This window comes from Falco punctatus, assembly GCF_963210335.1.
Source record: "Falco punctatus genome assembly, chromosome: 4".
Taxonomy (NCBI): domain Eukaryota; kingdom Metazoa; phylum Chordata; class Aves; order Falconiformes; family Falconidae; genus Falco; species Falco punctatus.
In genome coordinates, this window is record NC_137583.1 from 5,672,266 (window position 1) to 5,699,663 (window position 27,398).

Below are 27,398 nucleotides of genomic sequence, written 5' to 3' on the forward strand. Positions count from 1 at the left end.
GGACAAATTAAAATTACTGGAGAGACATAACCTGTTGTAGAGACACTTTTATCCACTATAGAAAGTCATTCATCATTACAAACAATATGCTCTATAGAGTTACTCAAGTGCAGCTGCCTTTCCTGTAACATACAGCATCTTTCAAGCAGTTGATACAGTTCATCTCGCTGACACTACGTGGAACAGCCTTATCCTTGCTAGTGGTGATGAAATTATCTCCAGAAATGCTACTTTTCAAGTAAGATATACACTGATCTTCCTAGCAGGAAGTGCTGCAAATCTGTTGCATTTAATGAACTCAGGATTTTATCTGAAAGAACGCAACACAGGTGCACAATTGAGACACGGAGTAAATAATGACCCAGACCACCTGGCTTCAGCTTTCCTGAGATGCTTTCCAGTGAAGTCTTGCTCTGCCAAGTTCAGGGGAAGACAAGAGAAATCATTACTGAAAGCAGAGCCAGCCTCTACCTACAGAGTGTCGTCTTTAGCTGCAGCACTTGAACAAAGCAAAGGTTCCTGAAGTGTTTCTTTTATTCAGACTGGCTCGGAAGGCAGGCATTATAAGCACTACCATTAATTTCTATAAAAGAATTCCTATCGGAGCATAATCGCCTTCATCAGAACTTGCATGACTATATCCCTCTTGTCTTTTACATTCTTAAGCTACAAAAAAAAAAATGATCACATTTCCGCCTGCTTTAGAAATGGGACACAAGAGGAGGAGAATGAACTAAGATACTACACCACTTCTAAACCCAAAGGAAAAGTCTGGCTTTCACTACCAAGCATTTCTGTAAAATGAGTCAGAATGCATCCAACGGTAAAAATTTAAAGACAACTTTCAAGCTGGAAAGCAGCCAACAGACAAAAGGTAATCCACCCACAAAATCTTTGCAGAAGCAAGATATCTACACGTGTCCTACCACAGGCTCGTGGTTCTGAGCTCCGCTGTAGTGCTGTCCCTAGCAGCTGGGTTTGGGGGTACGAAGGGCAGGGCCGTGGCTGCACTAACCCGTGTTGGGTAAGGCGAGATCTCAGATGTTACGAGTGGCACCGACTGGGCCTCAGCAGCAGCTTTCACCTCCTGGCCGGTATCTGCAACATTATGGCCCGGTTCTCTCAAATCCAACGCTAGGATGGGAACTTGATCTTCATTAAAAGGTGGCAAGTTAAATTCACTGTCGCCCTGCTCTAATGGGACAGAGGTGTCTGGAGTCCCTGCTGAAGCAGAAGAAGTAGGAACATATTCCTGGTAAAGTAAATTGCGTAATTTCTCATCAAGGCTCTTTATTGTGTTGTCAACGAAGTCCACCCTGGGTGGTCCCTCTCCGTCGGACTCGGCGGTGCTGGGCTGCTGCTGCTGCAGCAGGCCGATGCCCACAGCGGCGCTGGCCGCGGGCTGTGCCTGGGGCAGCATGGCGTGCTGCTGGGACGTGGCCACTGGCACCTGCGTCGGGCTCTGGAGCTGAGACCCTGACAGACCCAGAGCGTCGGGCGCCGCAGCTGCGGGGAACGCCTGGCTCACGAAGGAGTGCTGCACCATGCCAGGCTGGCCGGCCTCGGGCAGGTGAGGGACCTGCGCCGCAGGCTGCCGTTCCAGAACGACGGCATCTGGGAGTGTGGGCAGCGGGCAGAGCTCTGCCGCCTTCGCCGGAGCGGCTGGGGCCGACTTGGGCGGCCCAACGCTGCAACATGCTATCTCCACATCAGGGACACACGTGCCCTCGTCGGCCTGCAGCTGCGGGTGCTGAGGAGCAGCGGGGGCGTCAGGGGGCTCCTCCAGCAAGGCGGCACGGGGGGCAGGAGCGCCCGACGGGGCTGGCACTGCTGCCTTCAGCGGGGAATACTCCAGCTGAGCGCCATTAGCAGCCACCTGCTCCAGGATAGTTGGAACAGGCCCCGGCAGTGCCGGAGCTGGAAACTCCACCTGGCTCGGTAAGCCGGTGGAAGATGCTGCAGCAGGAGCTTGTGCCAAAGACGGAGAGGCTCTGATGGGGCTGTCACATACACCTGCTTGCAGGGGAAGCTGCTGACCAGCTAGGACACCAGGCGGATCTGTCACCACTTGCTGATCATCTGACTGCTCCAGGTCTAGAAAGAATACAAACATCAGCTCAACCTCTTAATGACCTGCACAGGATGGAAGTCACTGCAAAACCTGCCAGCTAACTGCAGCGACAGCCACACCTAGCCACAACCCATTAGTGATTCCCACCAGAAAATACAAGTCAAATCAGAACCTAAAATTGCAGATTATGCAAGAATATTTCACTGAAATATCTTCACCGCTTATTAAGATGGCAGTGACTGCAACTTCAGCTACCTTATAGCATAAGGCAGGGTTAAAATACTGAGACTTTCCTGAATCGCAAACAAACATTCCTAATTTGGTTCAACACCAGGAACACACTTAATATGCATGACTTCACAAAATTAATCGTTTTCTTCCTCCAATCAAATGAAGTGAAGCAATCACAGCTAAGTCAGGTGTGAATAGAAGAGAGGTGATGCAGCAGCTTCAGAGAAGACGACATTTTCCATGAAGTTTGTAAATACCTGGCCCTTCAGACTGCTGTGTACTCTGAGGTACCGGTGGAGGAAATTCTGGTGCATCAGTAGTAGGGTTTTCCACAACAGGACATATAATAAACCACCTTTTTCCAGTATGCAAAACTAGAGGCGAAAAGAAAACAAGAAGCAAACACAGTAGTTTTCATTCATTCGGATCATCTGTCAAAACTTAGTCTTAATTCTGTGTTCAGAAAGAAAAATCAGAACTTCTACAGTACTGGCCAAGGTTAAATCAACGGCTCCTAATTTGATTCTCCTCCCTTCTGGAAGGGAAACAGTGATGCCTCCCGATTCTGCCACACATTTTAAGTTATTAGAAAACTTATTTTCAAGTGTTCATACTTTTAGAGGGTAGTTACATCCATGAAAATTTTATTAACTGTACTACAGACAGTTTTCTCACAATGACAAATTTGTTAGCTTTGTAAAGTTTATCCAGCTTAACTCTTCCTTGTTGGCAGTTTTCTAGCTAGTATTTCCTTCCATCTCATCTCAAAGCTTGGCAATATGTAAATGATAAACCAAAACTATACACACCTCGTATAAATGTTACGTTAAATAAAGGCATGCTGAGAAAACTATATGACCTTTAGAGGCAAAAAACCCAGACCTTTTGAGCAGAAAGTCTAGTTTAGAGTAGTCCCTGTTTCTGCACTAGCCAAAGTAGTTCTAAATTATCCTCCTTCCCCCATCAGCACGGAGCAAATGCACAGTGCCACGTACAGTAACAGGAATTTTGGAAACGATGAAAGCCTTCAGTAGAGGTTTCAGTGTTCCCACCAGCATGCACTTGCAGAGTGAATCAAGGGCCAATTCCCTTCCCATTCCCTTTGCCTGTAAAACCCGTCACATACGGCTGGGTTGGGAATCCCGAGTCCCCCTGTAATACCAATGAAGCTGAAAACCTACGGATTAGAAATGTCAATTAAATTACCAACACAAACATAATATTTTAGATTCCTATTGCAAGTATATTTACTGTTGCGAAAAGAGTACGCTTGCCCACACCTTTGTGACTTTTCCATTGCTGATTATCAGCTTGTCTAATTCAGGGCCTCCCTAAACATCCCCAGATGTTAGAGTCATCCAGGTTAGTCCTGCAATCTTCCAGGCTGCTAACAGCAGGGACCACTGTCATACCCGTATACGTAAATTTCCAACCACCAGTAACCAGTGGATTTCTTCCTGAATGTAGCAAACCTTTGCATAAACTCATGACTGCCTTAAAGTATGAGATTAAGTTTGTATTCAAAGGCACATTTACCATTTTGCTGATACACAGGTGTCTTCATTTGAGACTGCCGCTTCTCCTGTTAAAAAAAAATAAATCAAAATAATAGGAGAACTAACTGCCTCATCTCAATGCAAAAGGCTTATCATTCCAAGGAGCACTCGTAAGCCTTAATGGAGTAAAAGTGTTATTTTTCTAGCTAAGAAACATTTAATTTTTTTTGAACAGAGGATGTAAAACTAACAGTAACTGGCTGTTAAGAAAAAGGAATCAAACTAGAAATCTTTACTTAATATTTCTTACCTCATTCATTTCCAATCTATCAGTATCTTGTTGAGGACTCGTTCCCTGATCAGAACTTCGTTCTCCTTCTGTATCCTCACTGAGCATATCTTCTGCTTTATCAATAATATCTTTCATTTGTTCGATAAATGTCTCTTTTTCACTCTGCAGTATGAATTCATTCTCTACCTATAAGGCCGCATCAAAACAAAGAGGAAAACAGTAACATTATACTAATGCCCTGTTCCAAAGCTACCAGAAAGCTCAGTTAACAAGCACATATGAAAATCAGTCGGCTGAAGCAGCCTGGTGCATTAAGGGACTGCGGGCAGCCGCCCCACCGAGCCTTACCATGTAAGTAGCAATCTCCTCTGGCGCATCACCATCCAAATCAAACTTAAAAGTCACCATTTTGTGATTGTGTGTTTCAAGCTGGCACTCTACCATCTTATCCCCTGTGTTACAAACCTGGGGGCAAAGATTAACAACCATTATTTCTGGCAAAGCCAGAGGAATCCTGAAGTTACCCTCAGAGAGGCTGTACTTGCATTTAAAATGGTCAGTTTGGGTCTGCTGGACTTCTCCTGGCGCGAGCGAGTGCGTGTAGATTTCTTATGTTTCTTTGAAGACTTTCCTTCTTGTTTTCCACTTCCTATTGCTCCTTCAAAGCTGTCACTCATCTCTTTGCCTGAAGTAACATCTGGACTCATGTAGCTTTGTAAGAGAAAGGAAGAAAAACCCCAAAATAAAACCGCCGTCACACACAATGTAGTTATGCATAGGTAAGATACACAACACACTGCAAAAAAACCCACCTGCATGTCTGCACTGTTTTGACCCAAATTGAGCCAGATACTGAAAGATGCTCAGTAAGGGAACTACTCCAAGTCAGGCATGTCCTCTGGCTACCACACCTGCTCAGAAATATCTAGTAACATTTCTGCCAATACCACAAGGGAAGTCCCATCATTCCTACTGCACCACTACAGACCCCTGACCCCTTTGCTTCAGGGTTCCTCACAGTCCCTCTCTGAGCTGCACAAGTTTCTCTTTTTCTACGGTCCAGTTTTCTCAGCTCCTGCCCATCTGCACTCGCAGCAGAAGGTCTAAACAGGGTCAGTTCATGTTGGTCAGAGGTGAAGGGAAAGAGTGAGAAGTTGACACGGCATCCCCTGGGAGACCGCCTCTCCTCTCTCTGCAGTTCTCAAGGATCAGAAAGATTTTATGCCACAATATCCCAGATGACCAGCCAGCAACAGTATATTATTATTAGCAGCCAGAACAGTAGCTGCTAAGACCTTTATTGTAATATGACACGTACAGAAAATGCAGGAAACTTTCAGAGGTTCATAAAAAACATGTCAGGAAAGAATACTGTAAGGCCATCTGGTCGATTTATTACCCCCAAGGTATAATCAGTTCTGTCTAAACCAGTCCTCACGGAGCTCTGGGTAAACTGATCTTACAAACCTCCCGTGGGATTTCATAACCTACCAGGACAATTTATTTCTGTGTTCATTTAGCCATACAGATGTAAAAGAATTTAAGTCTAACCTACAGAACCCTTTTTCTTAAACGTAAAGCTTTTACGTCTTGTTCTGCACTAGCTTCACAGAACAGCTGATCTCTGCTCCCTCTGCAGCTGCCTTGTATGGGTAACTCCTACACCAGGAAAGCGAACACGTTCTGCGCATGGGGGATACTCTAGATCACATCTTTGCTGCGACTGCCAGCCATTCGATTCACATGCCACTACCCTCCACCCTACAAAGCAGCACCCAGCTCCAGCACGGTGTCACCGATGCCCCTGGAGCAGAGACCTCCCTCTACGACTGCGAGTCGTGTGCCCACACAGGCTCTCCGCGCTGCTGCAGTCACAACAGTCAGCTTTCCAAACACAACTCAGGCAAATCAGAATTCAAAAGATGACTGAAAATGTGATGTGCCTTTCTACGACAGACTAGATAAGTTAGACAAAATGAATTAATTTTGTCTTATTTATAGCCAGAACTAACCTATAGTCACAAAAAATTAGATTTCACTTTCCATTCAGTATTTAAAACCTGGAAATTCTTGGGGTGGGGTGGGGTGGGTGGGTGAAGATTCCACTTTAAGGTTGCAGTATTGCATTGACTTGTGTCAGGCTAACTTTTTTTGTGGGGTAGAATGAAAACAGGTAAGAGAGGTGTCTTCAAAGTTCATAAGCTTAACTCATCTTGTGTATACAGGAAAATAGAAAAGGGTCACTAAAATCCTAACCCCAGAGCTTTAAAATCAGGGAAGACAGGCTGGTGCTGGCTCCTGCAATAGGCAAGGCGTTCAGCTGCTTATGAACACACACGGTTCCCATCTGCCTTGCCCAAACACTGAAAAATCTGGCTTCCTGCTGATGCCAAAGCGGGAGCTGTAGCCTGGGAGCAGGAGATGCCTGTGGAGGGGAATCCTGCCCCCCCAGCAGCAGCTGCTGCCCCCATCCAGCCCCCCTGCAGTCCAGCAGCGAGCCTTCCTCTGCAGGGCTCTTCCTCACTGCTTCCTCCAAACCTTGCTACTTTCCCTTCTGCTTTTGAGTACAGAAACGGGCAGGTGAGGGATAGCAAACTGAAATTGGCTTTTGTTTCCTACAGTGCTGAACTGGCTCTGGGGGTTATTTACCATTACTTCTGCCGCTAGCACTGCAAGGCTCGAGCATGACCCTGCGTACCGCAAGACCACAGAATGGGCTTTGGCCACGTGTTATAACACTTGCAATGATACTTTTGAGTGGCTCAACACACAACTCTCACTGATACATCATCCCCTGCAATACACCTGGGAAAAGATCATTACAGAAGGTGATACAGGCATATACCCAATCTAGTCCCAAAGGGAGAATCAACTATGTACCCAGTTACGCTAGGATAGCCTGATTTTACACAGATTCTATACAGATTCAACAGCACCAACACCAGGGACTGTACTACAGTTATCTTAAAAGTTACATGCTGAAATGAAAGCCGTTGCATGTACAAAGCTAGGATGCAGCACCCAAACTAGAGAACTAGAAGAGCGGGAGGAGGTGGAACAGGCAGCACGCTGCACGCAGGATGCCTGTGGCTCCCTCCCTAGGCACGCACCCTTCCGCCTTCTCCTGCTTGGCTCCTGCCGCTCTGCTCTCACCCACGGCAAAGGCCAGGCGTTTGGCTGAGCCTCATAACCAAAGAAAGGAAAAACAGCCTCCAGAAAGAAAACATTACTTATGCCAAAGAGATTATAATGATACCTTTCACAGCTCTGTGACAGAGTTTGAAGTTTGTCCTGTATTGCCTGCTCCTAAAATGTAAGAAAAAGTCATTTAAGTAAACACATAGTATTGGCAGATTAAAAACACCTTTAAGAAAGATTTTGCTGTTGGGACACCAATAATCCTAAACCATTCTGTTTAACCAATTCTCGGAACTCAGAAAAACCAACATCCCATTTCACCCTCCTGACATTACTTCTGTCCAAAGCATCAGTATCTGTGCACAACCACGTTTCAGGCAGTCACTAATCTGCTAGTTCACTGCTGGTGGTGAAAGAAACAAAGCAGTTCTCACCACAATGGCAAAAACTTGATTGCAGGACAAATCCACACCAGCATCTACCCAATGTATTTTTGAACGGACATAAAGTATAAGCTATTTTGTTTTATTGATTTGTATAGTTTCCTAAAACGTGTTATGTATTTTCATTTTATTTGGCTTACTGTGAAAGTTTCTGCGGAACTTACAAATAAAAGAGGAAAATCCATCATTTAAACCCACCACCCTCACATTGTGCCCTCTGGCTCTCTACACATGAGAAGTTTTCCCTAAGTGCTTGGACAGACATCAATAGCGTAACTTTTGCATGGGGTAGACCCGTTTTCACAGAATTTGTGATGATGATGCTACTGACCTTACTGCAACAAACTTACCATACATTTAGACAGACACACACACACCTGTGCATGTATATAGCTGCACATGTATATACACACACCCCAAATATATTCATAAATATATATGATTTTATATATATTTATATATATTTCAAGAATATGTCTATAAAATCCTTCTATAGACACGTGGCTAGAGACAGGCCCCTTGACTGTCATCATTACACCTTAACACCAAAGCAGCTGGTAGACTGGAGTTAAAGCTGAGTGGTTAACCAGTCAGCCACACTCAATGCTTAGAACGCCATACAGATGCCATGCCAAGCTTGACTGCAGTTTCAATGAAACTGCAAAGTTAATGAACAGTGAAAACACAGACATAATGTATCTAAATTTTAGTAACGCACTTGATCAAGTACCTTACAAAATCTCATCTGCCTGATCAGTTCAGATTGGTTTGGATCTGAATGTTGCCACACGTTTAAACAAAAGATAAGAGATAAAAACATTATGGCAGAGTAGCAACAAAATGCAGAGTTTTGAATATATGCAGGTATGAAACTCCTCTTACACCCAAGAAAACCTTAGCAATGTATGTCATAAAATCAGCATAAGGAGCACGTTGATCAGTTTTGACCATGCTATGATATCGGACTGATTTCTTAAATTGAAAGAGAGAAGGGAGTTAACATACATAAGAAATACAATAATGAATTTAGCAAAAGGTGTTTAAATATACCTGGGGATATGATAAAGTAACAGGACAGGCATGCGCCTCAGTGGACATGGATTTCTCGGGTAATATAGGATGACTCATACACCCCATATCATACTGCACAATAACAATGAGGTTTACTCGTATTTCCAGAATGCCTAGTGGGATGGCCCCTGCATTGAAGGCTGTAGCTTTTGCATCAGTGTTGAACCTGATGTGAGCTGTGCAGACAGAAGAGGAAGTTGGAGAAAGAAATACCCTGAGTAAGGGACATGCCTGACACAGCCAGGCTATACTTGAGGATTCTGCAAGAGAAGCACTACAGATGGGTCCTACCATTTCTGCTATATCTAACCTATAGGATACAGAAATTCACCAGCGCACGTCCTACATCACAGCATGAGTATTTATTTGACAGGAATTAGACACGCAAAATGAAGAGCTAGAATCCAGTTCTACTGTTAGCAGCATCCTTACTGAACATCTTCCGAAGAGGAACTAAGCTGTACCTCTAATGAAATTCGTAGGCTGCACTGTGTAGTCAAGGCATGCGACAAGTGCATGAAAGCATGGGTAAGACAAAAAAGATTTAGTCTGAAGAGATGGAAACTGTTACTTTGGGAGGAAAGGTAGCTCAGAACAGAGCCTCAGGAGAGACATTTCCATTCAGAAGTGGAGAACAGATTAGACTTATTTACTGAAGTCAGGTTCAAATGCCAGAATCTTTGTTCTGTTTTGCTTATGGATATCTGTTACAGAGTTGAAGAGGAGAAACCATGCTGTGATGTTCTGTCAAGACAGAAGTTTAAACAATTATGGGAGTGGAAAGAAAAGTCAAAATAGTAGACAGGAGGAGCTGACAGTTTTACAAAGGAAACCAACAAAATCTATCTTGCTTATATGACCACTGATAATTGGGAATGCCTACAAATACCTGAAGAAACAAAAATCCAGGGGCTAGACTAGAATTCAGGCAATACAGGAGGATACAATGCTAAATGAAATGGGAACAAGGCTAGGAGCATGAAGAGCTCTGACATAGGGCAGAACCACATTATGAAGCAGTGTAAGGCTAGTGATGGCTGGTTGCACAAGTGCTTGAGACATATAAAACAAGACTGGACAAAACATGGATGAAACTATTGAGAACAGCTTCTTGCTGACCCACAGCACTTAAAAGTGATTTCTATCTCTGTGTTGGTACTCAGCTACAGACAAAGAGGTGCTCAGTCCTGCTGCCTCGATACTTCAAGGAGACGTTTCCCAAGGTACAACATGCAGCTTCCAGCTTCACTCAAAATAGCCGATTATTTGCTGACCCAGAGCTGCTAGCATCTAGGACAAGCAATTCCATACGGTGAGAGAGGGGATAATCTGCCTTGTGAAATAAGCCCATTATTTCACAAAGGAGTGAGTAAGAAGGTTAAGGGTGAGGCTGGTGAGTTACTTCAGAGGAAACAGCTCTACCTCTTGAGACGTCTCCGCGACTGCCGGGACAGCTGAGCAGGGAGCCGGGGGCTGCGGACCCAACGGCTGGGAAAGATCAGGCTGAAGCTGCAGCAGACCAGAGGGCTGAAGAGGCAGACAGTGATCTATGGGGACGGGCGGACTAGCTGTAGCAAGGCTGCTATGAATCTGTGAAACGCCTTCTGGAGCGACGCGGGGAGGCAACAGTTCAGGCTGCAACTGCAAAGGCGGTGACATGACTATCGAAGGTTGCACAGGCAGCATGGGCACCTGGGCTCCAGCCTCCAGAGCATATTGAGTGTGTCCCGTAATCTGCTGTAACATAACAGACAGCTATTAACACAAATCTCTGCTTAGGAGGGCTTGTGACTCACATGACAAGGCACTGAAGCCACCAGAGTTCACAGAGAAAGGATTAGTAATTCTGCAGTGAGACTATTTGTGTTGTCTCCACTTGGAAGAGCGACTACTGAAGAGTTTAAACTTGCTTTGAAATGACCAAATAAAAATCTAAGGATTCTTCCTGTATAGTTCTGACAATGTGTGTATTGCTTGGGCGCTATTGGATTTGTAGAAACAAAGCCGTATTTTACTAAGGAATTAAAATCTGGGATGATTAATTCATTGTCCTGAATAGTTTGCTCTGCTTCCAACAAGCCTACCACAATGCCCGGGCAGAGAGAAGTACCCTCTACCCATAATCTGAATCAGGATTCTTTAAGAATCTACTGTACGTGTAGAACCAGTAGCCGGTACAGACCACACAATTAACTCTTTTTTACTGAATATATACCAGCGTCTTACAGAACACATTGCTTTCCACTTAGTTTAAACATTTAAGACAAACTTAACTCTTGACATGCTAAGCCCCAAGGCCCCAGTCCTGCAAACGCTTCCTTGCGCCATACGCACAGAGGAAGTTTCATTTATCTCAGTGGATTTCTTCAGTGCATTAAAATAACTCGTGTGCATAAGCGCTTTGTGGGAACTGGACCGATGCGATTAGATGCCAGCTACCTTAGAGACCATGTTGTTATTCTGCACAACCGCTCTTTTGAGTTGTACATTTAAGAACAGAACATTCTCCTTTTAGGTACAGCATGTATTTTTCCAAGGGGACTGAGCTTGTGGGAAGAGGAAAAAGGAAAGAAAGGAAAATATGGAAGAAAAAAAGGCTTTTTAGTACTAGGTAAAACACTGCCTAATTTTTACTTATTTAAAGTATCATCACCCAGAGATTTAGACTATTTGGAGAACACGTTAAAAAATGTCAAGACCTGGATGAGAATTAGGCCACACAGTTTTGTAACTGCATGGTCTCTGCAGATTGTGGATACAAGCCAAAATTATTATTCCAGCTTTTAACGTGGATAAAAATAAAGATGCGATGTACTTCACAAGGCGTAACAGTTACAGGACTGCCTAAGCAGAGGCTGTTAGAACAGCAACTGTGGTGTACATTGCAGAATAGCAGTGTCTTTTTTTTTTAAAAAAAAATCTTATATAACTAGAATAATTCACAGAATGTTTCAATGTATAATTTACCTGGGCAAAACTAAACTCAGAGGTGCTAACCATCAACTGCTAAAACAGCGCTGCACTGGAAAGCCTCTATTTATAGAAATACCTCTCCGTCAGAAGTATTTTAAAGCACAGAACAATGTTGTTTGGTTTTTTTTTTAATTTTCCTCTGCACTTGTCCATTTTGTCTGCAATAGCCATTTTTTATCCTATAAATATTACTATGCAATTCTTCCACATATTTCTGATAGATAATGACTGTGCCAGGACAGTTTGGGGTATCAGTTCTCCAGTTCTGGTGTCTGCCGCGCCTGCTGCACCCAACGGTCCTCGTTCTGCTCCCTGTAAAGCCGCTGGAAACACCATGGCTCAGGCACCCCGCAGCAGCTGCCTCGGGCTCCACGTCACCACTGTTTTTACAAACAGTATTTTTGTACCAAATACAGGGCTGAAGATAGAAATTTAAAAATGACGTACTACTTTCAAGATGCCATGATATGGCAGGTTGAAATGGGGTGTTACGGCTTTTAATCGCTATGTTGTTATGGCAAAGGGATGTACTTAGAAAACAGTTTTTCAAGAATGCTATTCCTAACAGATCTAGTGCTCTCTCCTGCTTGGGTCAGGCTGCATTTCACATTGTCATATTGCAGATGTGGCGATAGAAGTGTTTACAGACTTTGCCAACAAGCCTTGAACCAGCTCTCTTGCAAATAGCACTAATATCAGAAGCTCCATTTATGCTGCATTTTTTTTTAAGGGGAAAGGGTCTGCAGCTAGAATTCATTCTTGTCCGATAGTCCTCTTCCATGCAGCTTTCTGGTCGTTGGCTATTTCCCTTCCCTGTTTTAAAGCTGTTCTATATCAAAATGACCCCACCGTTCCTGCCAGCTTGCCCGTATTCTGCCACGAGCGTGCAATGGCTCCACACCACGCACAGAGTGGAGCAAGGGATCGGTGCAGCTGCTGTCCCCACTCGGCTTGCTCTCCTCCTACGGGACAACAGCAGCTCACGCTTCTTTCACGTTTGAGATGGGAAAATGATGAGGGGATTCAAGAAGTGCTCGTCTGCTCGCTTTCCAGAGCCCCCACAATCATTCCCTATACCCTCCATGTTCACCTGCCCCTGGCTTAAGACCTCACCAGCTCCACCACACTTCACAGCTCTAGCAACAATGTCCAGGACCAAGGTCAAGCAGTTAACAAAACATCTTAAGAACAAGAAAAAAACCTCCCCACCGCATGTTTCCAAGAGAGCGAGCCCCGTGAACGCCTGCGTGCAGTCACCACCCTAGGGTCCAGTACCGACACAGCCCCACGCCCCGTGGATTACCTGGTGGCCAGCCCCAGGTGCCGCCAGAGTCTGTTCTGCAGGATGAATTATGCTTGGCTGAAGTGACTGAGGAGGTGGAGGCTGCTGCGGCTGGGATACTGCTTGCGTGCTCTGAGTGTGATGGGGAGAGGGCACTTCGCTCTGAATGATCTGCTGGAAGGTGGTCTGGTACATCTGTTGCTGGGGGAGCTGGGGCACCCCGTGATGCGGCGGCAATGCTGGCACTCCCGGCGGAGCCACAGCAAGCAACGGTATCGTAGCAGCTGACATATTTGGCACTATTGTTTGGCAGGGCAAGACCAAAGAAGCCACGGTGGTATGAGGAAGATTGACCGCCTGCATGGGGAGGGCAGGGGAGTTTGGTGCCATAGGCAGAGTGGGGTTCATGGGGAGGCTGGGTAAAATCATGGCTGGAGCAAAATACTGAGAAGGAGCAGGTATGGGGGGCACGTTTGCAGCAGGTATATCAGAGAGGTTTGGAGGAAGGCTGTCAAGTCCTGCCAGAGGAGTAATTGCAGGAATGACAGGAAACTGAGGAATCTGAAAAAAATATAATACCACATAAATTGCAAGTGCTTTCACTGATGGTACAAAGTAGTTTCATTTGCCATATAAGTACGTAAAAATTGCCTGTGCCACAATGATAATTATGTCTGTTCGTTAATCACTTCCATTCATTTCCTGAGGTTTACAAACAGTAATAAAAACTGATTATGCTTAAACCCAGAGGAAAAAAAATAAAATTTTGGGGGGATGTTTTTATACCCGAGAAGGTTAAACCTGTTTCTAACACTAGCTCGAAGCCTTCAAGCAACACACTAATTAAAAGTTGCTTCCATTTTAACAGAAATGAAGAGGACCAGACAAAATGCAAAAACCCTCATGCAAAATTCAGTTAAGGCAATTTAAAACCCCCATCTTTAAACAGGCTGGCTACAACCCAGGCATCGCAGAAGATCCCATAAAAGGGTTTTTTACAAGCAAAACCTCCCAGTGATGGAGCTGACTGTAACTACCCTGCTGCCACAGAAGCAGCTTGCTTCTTCCCTTTGGTGCAAGCTGCTTCACATAGTGGTGGCTGTCGCTAGCAAGCACCTTAATAGCACCAACAAATGCTTCCAGGTCGAGGAAAGGGTCTGTCCCTGCTACTGAAAACGGAAACAAGGCTGAGAGCTAGGGAGGGTGGGGGGTAGGGGGAGAGTGGTAAAGTCAGGAACTGAGAAAAAGAAAAAGATGGGCAACTTCTCATGCTCTTAAGCCTGTGATGGGGAAGAGAGTATGCCAGTGGGGAAGGTGGGGAAAAAAAAAATAATGCAGTTATTGCAATTTTGTAACTGCCATTAAGTGGATTCTCTAGGCATGTCACAGGATTACTCACAAAGGAGATTTTTGCTTCACCAAACAAAAACAAATAGTAAAGAAATATACAGGAATTAGGAAAAAGCTATATTCTAATGGACTAATTAAATTGGCATGCATTCAAAATAGCCACACAAACTGCAAATCATGTTAATTATTAGCTGGAAAGCTTTACTCAAATGGATGTATTCACACACAGCTTTCAAAGCTATTACCTGGGAAGGGGCCACCGGCGGGAGCTGAGGCACGGTTGAAATCTGAAGGGGTTTTAGTGGTGTGCTGCTAGCTGCCACCTGAGAGGTCTGGGGCTGATACTGGGGTAACAGATGGGTTGCAGGCTGGATTGGGCAAACCGGCTGGCTGGCAAGCACCTGCTGCAGAGAAGCTTGCTGTGATATGGGTTGCTGCTAGGAAAGAAAAGCAGAATAAGAAAGGTTATAGCCCGTTCATTACGAAAGAACCCATTCACTGGACACAGCCACCCACTTCTCTCTCGAAGCGCACAGAGCAGAACTGTGGCTTGGAGTGGGGATGCTTTATAGAAGAGAAGGGCTCTCCTAATTTAAATACTGCACAAGAGCCTATGTTTAAAACACATTTAAATGCAAGATACATTACCTGAAAAGACAAGTTCTAACTATCTTGGAAGGGTTATTTGTAATGACACAGATTCTCTAAATCCCAGAGACTGTTCAAGTTGGCCCCGTAAAACCCCACCTACTAACTTCAAAGATTCCTACTACGCAGATTATATCCAGCTAATCTTGACATTCAAAAGCTGACTACATAATGTAGCAGGCATCGAAATATACAACACTTATTATCTGAGACACGAATAAGACACAATAATTATAGTAAAAGCTGGATCCCAGTTATTTCTGAGGTGTTGTAGTAACAACGTGGCAGCCGAAACCACAGTTTTACCCTTCCAGGGAAAACAGTGCTCCACCGGCCTGCCAGATTTCATACAGTACAACAGAAATAAAAGTCTGCATTAAGGCTGAAAATAATTAGTAACAAACTTGCACATTTTCCATGCTACCAGTACCTCCTCCTCCAGTTCCTCTACTTAACACTGAAAGTACTTTTTTTTAAAAAAAAATTGTTCTGTTTCAGAAGCATGGCACAGAGGCACCCAGTTGGCTCTGGTTTGACCTGCTTGGGACCACAGGGCTGATTGCTCCACCCAGGCTCTGCAGCACATGCAGCCTAACTCCATGCCCAACGGCCAGGTGACTTTAAAATGAATAGCCAAGCATTATAACTTTTCCTCTTCACCACTTCCACCACAAATCACTACTGTAATATTTTGCTCTGCACTATTTTAGTGGCAGCATTCTTCAACTGGCTTTCAGGTATTAATACAATAAAACTGTAGAAGATCTATCGAGGCAGAAAGATACCATCCACCCTTAAAGAGCTAAACTTCAGCCACGACCAGTAAGTTTCCAGGGCAAGGACCAGTGAATGAGGGCGTCTGGTGACCGGTGGTGTGTGTCCGGGGCTGAGCGCACCGCAAGCAGTGCAAGACATGCTGGAGCACCAGCTCAGCTCCTGCAGAGTTTATTAGTCCTGCCTGAGCATTCATCTTGCCACATTAAAGGAAAAAAAAAAAAAAGGCACCAGTGACACGGCTCTGTATTGCAGTTTCTGCCATTCCAGGCTTTGGGAAAGCAGGGGCATTTATCCAATTGAAATCCCAAACTCCAGGGAGCGTCAGTGCTGATGCAAACAAGCGGCTCAGCAGGGCTGGCTCAGCAGTGGTGATGGGACAGAGCAAAGTGGCCGAGATGGAGCCCACCTCAGGCATCAGGGGACCCCACTTGTCCCATGGCACCAGCTCTGCACCATGGGAAACCCTCGCGAGCTCAGGAGCAGAACAGAAGCATGCACACGGTGCTGGGCTGGAGCTAATAAACCTTGCCAGCTCCCGAAGGCAGCTCAGGTATCTCGGCATCCCTGGCTGGGTTAATCTGCAGCCCAAGGCAGGCTGCCCACAGATAACTAAGGGCTGAGCACGCTGACATAGGCTGCTCAGCCTGCCTTCGACTCGAGAGGACACTGCGTTAAAAGCAGAAAAACTGTGCTCAGGGAACCAAGCAGCTTCCTAAAACATGCATGTTTTACAAAATGCTTGTAAATTGGATGAGGCACAGGGAGGGGAAAATATCCAGATTAATTATGCTAACTTTGCCTCATTATAACCTTAACATTATAAATGCACAGATACCAAAACTGGGGGAAAAATAAACGGAGGAGAAGCAACACTGATCCCCTGGGCCTGAGCCATTAGTGCATATTCACACAAGATCAATACGCTTCATTCTTTCAGGGAGATGAATATTCTCACCCCGACTTCCCAGTCTTTTGTTGACCTGCCCTACTGTTTACTCACAAAAGGCTGCAGCTCTCCACTGCCCATGGCATCACGCCTGCAGACTCTGGGAACAGCAGACCTGCTCCCGTCCGAGGCACGCAGGAGCTCTGGGAAGCTCTGCACAGAAATGGTATCATTTTACCCATTTCTGCAATAATACCGTAAAAAGTCAGTCTTTTATTTGGCTTCCTAGCAAGATTAGAAAACAAACCCAGACTAGTTGTTAAATCCTTTTATTATCAGGGTTAGAATTATTTCAAAGGACAGCCACACTGCAAGGAAAGGGCATGTGAAAGAAATGGAGCAAGTCAGGCAAACATCCTATTCTAAATCAGCATTTACTCATGGGGGAAATACACAACTGATTTTGAACTGTCAGCATAAAGCTCCAGGGGCCACTAGAGAGATGTGTGCAACTGGTGAAGTCCTAAATTTGCGAAAGTGAAATTTTTGGCCGAGACATCCATGAGGATATCCCTGCCCATTAGAAAAAAACCAAAACCCCTGATGTATGACAAAACTTCACATGAGCACATGCTTTTCAAGATGACCAAATTACACTGTTCCTATACTGATGTTTTCAGAAGACTAGGACTTGTTAAAAAAAAAAAGCCAATCCTTTGGCAGAATCACAAAAACAAGCCACGAACTAGCCGGTCATGCCGGTGCGTGGCCGCATTGCTCCCAGGCCAGCCCCAGCTCTGCGTGAGGCAGCTGAAGGCTGCTCTGTAAATACCTTTAAGGAACACAGGTTCAAGGGGGAATTTGATAATTCAATATGCACAAAGAATTACTATTTGGAGACAGTTCAGAAGGAGAGAGACTCTTCTCTTGGAAGATAAAGCTACTGGCTGGACGCCTATACCGAGCTATTTAACATGCATGCACAACTCAAAAAGCAGCATCGCTGAGGATTCAAAGACAGCTGACACCAGGCAATACAGTCTTTCTAACCCTTTAGAAAGGAGGTGCCAAATAATAGCGGAAAATTAATAAAAAGCATTTGGTTTTCAGGGACCAAGACAGTACGCTGTAATCAATGCAAGGCTTCAAGCTGATGCTGTTAAGCCACAATGGCAGAGAAGTCTCACACTACATCAGGATGCTCCAAGGTACCACATGACTGCTGTCCCCAAGTCTGCTACTCTTCCATCCCTTAAACCCAATGCCCTTTGCCCCATCCCTAAGCCACCCAAGCAGCAGTTTAATCACCTCAAACACCTCAAACCTGCTGCAGGTACGGGCTGGAGCAGAGCACGGGTAAGGAAGGGGATGAGAACAGCACATCCCAGCAGCAGCCAAGCTCTCGCTCTCACCTGCTGGCCGGCCAGCACCGGCTGCGGCTGCCCCAGCTGCAGAGAGGCGACGGTGGTGGGCTGGACGATGGGGAACGGCATCGCTGGCTCCTGGTAGTGCGGGGGCCGCGGGGGTACCACCGTGGGTGCAGCCTGCACTGTGGGCAGGCCAGGCTGCAGGGGGGAGAGCACTGCTTTAGAGAAGAGCAACCCTCATGTTCAGAGCCTCAGTGACTGTTCACGAAGGATAGAATTGCAGGTAAATAGCCTACTTGGTACTCCATTAAAACACAGCGAGGAGGGGGGAATACGAAAAATTATCTGCAAGGAATGGAAAGTTACTTAATCTAAAACCATGGGAAAAAAAGACAGCAAATTCCAAATAAGACACCCAAACTGCATTACATTTCTTTCTGGAAGCCAGCATTCAGGCCAATAAAAAAAAAAAAAGGAAAAAAAAGCACTGAAAGCACATACACAGTGACTGAGAATATACCAACAGCAACAACAAGCCATTAACTGGATACAAAGATAAATTTCTGTTCCACAGATATATTTTTTTTATGATTTCTTAAAGATCTTTATCTTCCAAAAGAGCAGGTTATTTACTTGAAATGGATGCCCAGAAAAGAAACAGAGAAGTGCGAAAAAAATTTAAACCTCAGTGGAAGTGCCATGGGAAGAAATTCCAATAAGGTTTGTAACAACAGCGATTTTCTAAAACTTCAGCTCAAACAAAGGATATAAAAATAAACAGTATGTCAGACTGAGGCTCATAAGCCTAAAAAAACCTAGTACAGCTCCAGTTGTGTTCTCATTATCTTGGTAAATAATCTTCCAGGTAAATAGAGTGATTTTGTTTTCTTGCAAAACTGAAGGTTTTGAGTCAGGCTTTTGTCTCCTCTGCTGAGATGTTCAAACCTTGGAATTATAACCCAAGTTATCACAGGAAGAAAAAAATACGGAAACCCCATCAGAAAATAAAAAGCTATGAGAAGTATTTTGCTCACAATATAATAGTTAACTTTCCAAACCCTCAATCACAAAAAAGCAATGCATATAGGTTGAAATTACTGAATTTTATCAATGGGAAGAATGAGTCTGCTCTAAAAGAATATGCTGCATGGCAAAATTTAATAAAAAAATCTGCTCAAGATGTGCCTTTTGAGTTATATTTAGAGTTAAGTTAGTGCTTCAGGTGAACAAAAACTGAGGAAGGCTGCATCCCTGGAGATGCATGCACATAGGAAAGGTGGTTTACCCAGTGGCTGGCTACAGATGCCAAGGATGAATTCTTTTCCTTCAGGTCAAGAGAGTCGTGTTTCAATGCATTCAAAAAATATAGTTTAAAATTTCTTGCAGGCATTTTGGAAAACGTAAGGTAAACCCAGGGAAAATTACGTCCTTCCTGAGTACATAGGGTAAATCTGGACCAAGCAGGAAAAAAGCGCTGGTCCTGGATCTTACTTTTTCTTAAGTCAAATAAGATGAAACAAACAAACAAAAAACCCCCCAAAAACCCTACCACATCATTACTGTCATTGTTACTGGGTAGGGTGCCTCTCCTGCCGAGGGCCTCCAGCAGCAGGGCTGGGACCCTCCAGGCGCATCGGCTTCGCCCGCCATTGGGGGCTTCACCCGGCAAAGTCTCCTGCCACTCTTGCAGAAGAGCTGGTCTTTTGGCCACATATGTAGCGTAAGGACTCGGGTAACAGGGGCAGGTCTAAACTTCTTCCACATGGCCGGCTTGTCTGGGGAAGGGATGGAGACACGGAGCTGGCGGGGAGTCGCTGCTGGCACCTAACAGGCATCAAGCCTTTCAGCTCCCTTTGAACTTGGCCAGGCCGAGGGGAACAGGCTAGGCATGTCGGATAAGGCTGCTGGAGAAACAGCTCCACAGGGTTTGCAGAGGTCCCCAGGGCCACCAGAGGCGATGTGCCTGCTGCCTAGTCCACACACACACACACACGTTCTCCTCTCCCGGTTCCTGGAGAAGGGACGCGGCATTTCGAGCCAAAGCCACGTTTGCGGTGGCTGTGGTGGCAAAAAGCAGCGTGAGGGCTGCCTGTCACGTGTGACGGGCACAGGCTGGAACCGGGCCACGGTGCTGCCACAGCCTCCAAAGGGCGTAACACGCTCAGTGTTGTGCCTCTCCCTAGAAGCACCCAAGGATTTATGTTCGCTCGCATGTGTTTGGTCTTGCACCAGTAGTTCCACTAATTGCTGCTGGTCAAGGTCGTAACAGCACAAAAATGGGAGCAAGTGTGAACATCTCAGTTCCCAGTGCCTGATTCTGGAGCCTCAGTAATGGACATACATCACCAGCTCTGTGCAAGATTAAATTCAAACCTTGAGCCAGAAAGGTAGCGACTGGACGCGTGACCTTTGCTAGGACTGGAAGAAGGTTCTTGAACAAGTGAAGGGACAATAACGTGCGGCTAAACTTACAGTGAGCAAAACCAAACAGAGCAGTTCTCAGCTATGTGCTTAAGTTGAAAACCAATCATTGCAAAACTGCTCATGCAGCTCAGCGACAACCAATTGCTAAGAAGCTTTTTTACTGAAAATATGGCAGCTACCAGCAAAGCATTTCTTCAGAACGGCAAATACAGCTAACCACACGCCATCTGCCAAGCACACATTTCAGATCAGCTAGAAACGTACCACAGAGCAAGTCAGCATGGACAGAGGTGACTGAGGAATATATAAAGCAAGGCCTGGAATCCACACTTAATGAAAACTAGAGTAGAAACGAGCCATGAAGTACAATCTAGCACACCAAACGATTCTGAAGAGCTTTAGACTTACTCCTGAGGGCTGCTGGTAGTGCCCCAGCTGCTGAAGGCTGTGGGGCACAGCCTGGCTCTCGCTCAGAGGTGGGCTGTACACCCGCTGGATAGCAGGAGGTACCGGCTCCGGCAGGGACGAGTAGATGACGCTTTGCTGGCTGCTTTGGGAGTCTGAATAAACAGTGGACCCCTGGCCACTGTCAAACGTGCTGTCAGCTGAAAAAACAATATATTTTATTAAAAGCTCAACAACTCCAAACATTCCAGTAATGATTTAGAGCAAGGTTGACACTGGTTTATGTAATTAGCATTTTTACTACCCTAGCCCTTTCCATTGTATAAATGCATTATACAACACGAATGTTAACTTTCTACAAAAGGCACATGCTGCTTCTCTTAAGCCAAAACCTATCCCCATGGGATTCCTGTGCACAATGATATTTTAGGCACATTGGTATTTCCTTTAAAGGGCAGAAGATTGACATTAAGAACTGTAGACATTTATAGATTTTGTAGGATGAAAGGAAAGGGAACCCCAGTTTGTAATGTTCACAGCAGATCAGGGAGTCTGTTAGAGTTAGATCTCCCAGGGATGCACCAACAAACACCTTTTTTTATTAGTAGCACTGAAAATTACAAAAATCTTTACACTGTACGCTTTATTAGTTCAGCAAATCACACCCTACTTGGGTACACAGCAATAGCTCAAGATGAAGAACAGACAACAAAATTTGCAGGTTTGCAGTGATTCACCATTCAGAGCTCTGCTGGAGTTTCTTATGCGAAGCTAACCTGCAGAATTGCACAGCTGCCAGTACTGGGCAAGCATCACATCTTTTGTCTGATAGAAATAAAACTGCACACCACTGAGTATTACCGATTTAAAAATGTCTTTTCATGACTTTTAAAGCCTGTAAAGTATAGGTGCCCAGTTCCTGAGCATAAGCTACCATATCCTCCATTTGAGAAATAAAATGAGGCAACCAAGACTGTAGCTGTAAGTAACCAAAAAGACAGATAGCTTGTAACAGAGATTTAAAATTCAAAACTGAAAGAGAACTGCAACTCTGTTGCAAGAAAATAGCTTAAATTACAGCTAAGTTTAAATGCTTTTTCTTTTTCCAACACTTTCCATCTTCTCTTTTTTCCATATTCCAAATAAGGTTTTAGTTATTTGGCTTTTAAATAACAAACTCTTCTTTAATAGCACCAGAGATGACATTTCTCTTCAGTACTCACAAACTATTCTGCCAACTAGTGGGTTTTTTTGTTGTTTTGGGTTTCTTTTGTTTGCTTTTTCAGAATTAAACTCCCCTCTATATTTATTCAGCTCATTTCTAAAAAGAGTCAACATGGCCCTACTCTAAGGCAGCAGGGATTTCTACCACATGCACACTTCCATTTTATTACAAACAATTTTTAAGACCTGAAAGAGGGAAAAAAAAGTAAAAAAAAAGTACGACAGTAGAGTGCTAAAAGCTGTAAGTCTATCTCAGATGTTTGTAGAGCATGCATTACACATTGAGTTATTAATTTACATTTTTACATTTGACCTCAGATTATTATATGAATTGGTAAAATGGTAATTTATAGAGGTCTTATGCCTAACATCACTGAGAACATGTTCAAAGACATCTGACGGTGAATTGCCAAATAAAACCAAGTATTGGTTAAAAGCTGAGGAGGAGTAGGAAATAAACTGAGGTGCTTATATTTACTACAAAATTCTGCCAACTCATGTCCAACAGAACCATGGGAAGCACAAGCAGCATCATTGTACCACTGGAAACAAAGTGTCATAATTATGGTGTTTCTCAAAAGACTTAGATAGCATGAAAAAAGGGTATGATGTAAAAAAATGAAGTGAGATCAATATAGCCACTTACACAATACCTGAGAATTAAAGCAGCAGCTGCCTCTTTGCTAAAGACAAAGCATCTTTAAATATGCTTACACAAAAGTCCGTAACAGTAAACCAGAAACACTATGATAATAGTTCCGTAGTAAACTATGTACAACAGATTTAATCAGAAAAACTGGCTAGAAAAAAAAAATTAGAACTCTCATAAAATTTCAAATCTTCCAAGCTAAAAATACCTTTCTTCAACATTTCCTTCAAGATGTTTGAAAGTATAAACAGACTAATATTTCAATACCAGAGCTTTACTCTGTAGCAAAGGTTGATTTTAGGGGACAGAGCCACAGGGACAAGTTGCTTTAGGGAATGAAAAACACTACTTCTTCACAGCTTGCTGTTTGCTGGAGAGAAGTCAGATGCTCAGAAATAAAACGAAGAAACAAGCTCTGCAAGCAAGGCCAGGTAGTCCCTGATTCAGAGACACCCCAAAATCAGTGCTTGGAATTAAAACAGAAGATTTAGATCCACCTGTCTTGAAATAGCCCGGTGTTCACAGTTGAGTCAGCCCCCAGCTGAACATGAATTGTTGGCAGATCATCAGCTTGTAGCTACCAGGGGCTGGACAAAGGAGAGCAACCACCTGCTCCAACCTGCCTTAAAGATTAAGCAACCCCCTCACTTTAAGGCCAGGAGCTCAGGACAAAACAGAGCCCGAGGAACAGAGAGAGCACCAGCAGGCACCAGTACCTAAGGACCCCAATAATAATTACAGCATCAGCCCACAAGTTCTGGTGCTCCCAACATGCGTGACCTTACCGCAGTTATTATTTCCCACAAAGGGGGGAAATCTTGAACTACATTACGTCACATTCAGAGACGTGTATTTGTTTTTCTGCTGGAGGCCTTTGCACAGCTTCACAAAAAATTTCACACAGCCCATCAAGAGTAACTTGCACTGATCTGGGTTCAGCAAGGTCTGCTTTTCCGTAAACATCTCCACGTTGCCAACAGCATTTGAAAAAGCCACCAGTCACCCTGACCAGTTTGGTGCCAATTCAATTTCTGCAGGCTCCGGATTTGTGTTTCGCACAAACTTAGTGCTGATCCCACCACCTGGCACAAAAAAAGTAATTTTTGTGTCTAGCAGCAGATCTCCTTTCCTGCTTTTCCATGTACAGATACATTATGTTTTCTGCATTTATTGCTACTGAAGGAGGAGCCGTGTCTATATAACATAGCTTTCCTTGAAACCGGTTCTTTCAAAATCGTTATACGTCTGCCAGAGACGCTCGTGTTCTTTAGGCTGCTGTGCAAAAACCCTGCAGAGCAGCTCATCTCACTGCTGAGCTCAGATCATCGTTGATTTCTACCCTCGGGCATTGGTCACCGTTTGCTCACAGAACCACCACAAAACTTACACGCAACAGAGGTGACACTGGTGGGCAGGTTCTGCTGAAAGGGATGCTGGTCCGCCTCGGGCTCCTCCGACTCCGACAGGACATGGTGGCCAGTGTGGGAAAGGTAGGTGACCTGGACCTGCTGTGCGTGTGGCGTCTTCAGCTTCTCCAGGCATTCAGAGTCCCGACGTTCCTCTAACTGCATCCTAGGCCAAATTCTCTCTCTTCTCCATAGTATTAACGCTACTCTGTCACGTATTGACTTCGCGACTATCTTGAGATCATTTTCATGAAAAAATCCAGAGTCAATCTACAGAGGAGGCACAAACTCAGCAAGGTTATGTGTGCAGGGACATGCACGTGCGCACACACGCTGCTTCAATCTCTTCCTAACAGTGAAAACATCAGTTTGAAATAACATGGATTCCATATTTATTCCTCACAAGAACAGGAACTTGAGCTTGATGGGGGTTTGTTTTGAGCAAAACTTCTATTCCTAGTGTGTTTTAAAACAATACATAATTCTTAAGGCCTGAATATATATTGGGTCAATTTAATCACCAGTTAAGGTCCATTAAGAAGAGAGCAAGTGTAACTGCAGATTGGTTCCTTTTTTTTGTTTTTGAAAGCCTAATAGGACAGTCAAAAGAGGAAAAAATATCTCTGAAAAATGCTCTTTGAACAATGCAACTAGAGTAAACCATACTACACCTAAAATAGAATTTATTGCCTTAACCTTTCCAGTATACACAGTTTCCCAAATTGCTCAAATTGCTGTGCTTGGTATCAGAGCAAGTCATGAAGGAAGCTATGGTGAGAATTTAGTCTCAAATTAACTTCTCTTTAAAGGCAAAGTCAGTCAGTATTGATTGACTTTTATAAAGAAAAAGCCTGTCTCAGAGTCCAGTGCAGGCTGTTCACATCTGACTGAAAAGGGGACCAGACTTCCTCTGAATCCAACTGCATAACAGAGAAAATAGAAGTTTGTCTCTGTGCTAGTTGTATGCATGATTTCTTACAGTGTAGGGTATGAATTTCAGTCCAATAGCGACCTACCAGAGATTTGCCTGTTCTCCCTACATTCTTAACATCCATATTCTACAGATTTGGAAACCCTTATATACATGGATGAAATCTAGGGGGCTTCCTTCTATGCTTTTGCCCAAACACAAGACAGTTTTACAGCTTAGATTTTTGCTGTTTAAAATTAATAGGTGCAAAGCAGCTTAAAATACAGCTGCAGATGGATATGGGTATTTTCCACTGTCTGTGCCCTCAGACCTTAATGACATTCTGGACCGATGATCCAGCAAACACTTACGACAGAAGGGAGTTACTTGAGAGAACCACCACACAAGTCGAGAGAACCTTGTATGGCATCAATTAACATGCCCAGTAGATTCTGCAGGACAAAGCCTAATGGGAAGGCACTGAAAACCTGGCACATCAACCATTTTTTAACACAATTCTTATTCCTACACCTGTATGTGGCTAAAGCTTTTAATGAAGACATGCTATTTTACAGCATCCGCTGGTTGCAAAAGGTTACTTCAGGTTGCACACCCGCCAGAACATTTCAAGTTCTTTTTGCCTGCATCATTTGGACAGGCTGGAAAGCCTGACTACTGAAAAAACAGCAATACTGATCAATAACTCCCCATACTCAAAGGGTCTCCGCATCCTCCTCTTCCACAGGACACAAAGCAACCCAAATTGACGACAGCACCTGGCTTTGATGTTCCACAATTCATAAGGGCTAGAAAAAGACATTTAGGAACAATGTGCCCCTTTGCCCACATCCCCCCAACAGCTTCAACTTTGAAAGCATTTCATAGGCACTCAGGTAACTTAATGTAATAATAACAACACAGGTTTTAACATTATTTGGGAAAGGCTATAGTATTACAGTAGTTTGGGAGCGATCTTTGAATATACTTTTTATGAGAATTATTTCCTCTTCAAAACAAAATATCACAACTGTGAGCCAAGTAACCTACAGAACTTCAAAATCCCAAATATATCCATAATTATTTAAATGCAAAATATAACCACAAGTAACTATACCAGAGCAACTTTTAAATTAAATGAGTTCTGTAACAATACCTTGCCCCCAAAATTTGCCCACTGCAAACAAGATGACAGAGGAGCCTGAACTTCTCCCACTAAATTTGGAATACATGGTGATGAGTCCAAGAAGAGTAAGGCAACACTAGCAAAATGAGTGCCTCCTAAGCAGAACGAGAGTGGTGATGGCAACATCATTAAATGGGATCCCTTGGGATTTAGATTATAATAGGAACATTTCTGCAAATGCAAGAAAATTCAGACCCTTGACTCAGTGCTTAATGATTCTACGTCTCCATGACATCAGAAAACCCAAACAACTGCAGTAAAGACATTAAAATATGAGTTCAAGGACTGCATAGTAAAACTGGAACACAAAATAGTTTTTCTAACAAAATCCCACAAGTTTTTAATTTGGTGAATTTCAGTATTTCAACTTATCTGTTAAAAAATCCAAAGCTTATTCCTAACTGTGCAGTGGTCTTGAATCTAGTTTCCTATTTATGTTTGGTGATAGAGTGGCTGATCACAGACTTTCCTCATCTACATTCCTCCTCAGTAATACCAACAGAAAAGATTGAAAGAAGGGTTTTGAAGAATTCAGTGCAGAATATTTTGTGATTGAGCTTTTGAACTCAAATTTATTTCAAGATGATGTCTGAAACTAAAAGCTCCAAACAAACTTAAAGACATTCAGCAGCTAACAAAAACTGGCAAAACAGTTTTCAAAATATAAAAGTAGAAGAGACCTCTATGGTCCCTAAGCTATTTGAAATGCCATTTCATACATCTGACTCTCATACTTGGTAAGCTATGTTTTTCAGTTATTAATTCTTCCCTTCTTGCAGCACTCATTCTAAAATCAACGCAAACTGCTTAAACTGAACACCTGGAATGACTTAAGTGGAAGTTACTTTACCAGAGTCATTCCTGCTATCCTTTGAGATTTATGCACTACTTTAAATATACATATATATATATATTTGTCAGGAGGAGTTTATTTTACCATTTCTTGTGCAACATCATCAGGAGTTTCCTTCTCCAGATCAAAAGTAAACTCAATGGCTCCATTATCTTTGGGTTTTCCTTTCAGTTTCTTAGGATCTTCTACCCAGAGTCTTAAGGCAATAGAGGATTTCCTACCATGGTCTTCTTCTGCAAGTTCCACTCTTACCCCAGTATCTTCAGCAAAAAAGGCATGGCTTAATAAATCTTTAATTTCATATCTGCAATGGATATAA

The 27,398-nt window shown here is 43.8% G+C and overlaps 1 protein-coding gene across 13 annotated transcripts in view; it reads right to left on the reverse strand.

Moving 5' to 3' along the window:
- WNK2 (WNK lysine deficient protein kinase 2) overlaps nt 1–27,398 on the reverse strand; it is a 113,321-nt gene that overhangs the window by 31,864 nt on the left and 54,059 nt on the right. For 8 of the 13 annotated variants that reach the window (XR_013927938.1, XM_080386221.1, XM_080386230.1 and 5 more), the window contains 14 exons: nt 27,164–27,383; nt 24,115–24,403; nt 20,858–21,054; nt 18,071–18,223; nt 14,593–14,784; nt 13,019–13,558; nt 10,165–10,479; nt 7,347–7,396; nt 4,636–4,801; nt 4,439–4,555; nt 4,109–4,276; nt 3,839–3,884; nt 2,560–2,676; nt 1,016–2,094 (listed from right to left, as the gene is read on the reverse strand). Coding sequence is in view for 12 of the 13 variants with exons in the window: in XM_080386221.1 (XP_080242347.1) it covers nt 1,016–2,094; nt 2,560–2,676; nt 3,839–3,884; nt 4,109–4,276; nt 4,439–4,555; nt 4,636–4,801; nt 7,347–7,396; nt 10,165–10,479; nt 13,019–13,558; nt 14,593–14,784; nt 18,071–18,223; nt 20,858–21,054; nt 24,115–24,403; nt 27,164–27,383 (3,649 nt within the window). In the remaining variant the exon portion in view is untranslated. The remainder of the gene's footprint in view (nt 1–1,015; nt 2,095–2,559; nt 2,677–3,838; nt 3,885–4,108; nt 4,277–4,438; nt 4,556–4,635; nt 4,802–7,346; nt 7,397–10,164; nt 10,480–13,018; nt 13,559–14,592; nt 14,785–18,070; nt 18,224–20,857; nt 21,055–24,114; nt 24,404–27,163; nt 27,384–27,398) is intronic. The other 5 variants (XM_080386225.1, XM_080386226.1, XM_080386224.1 and 2 more) reach the window with 5 other exon arrangements.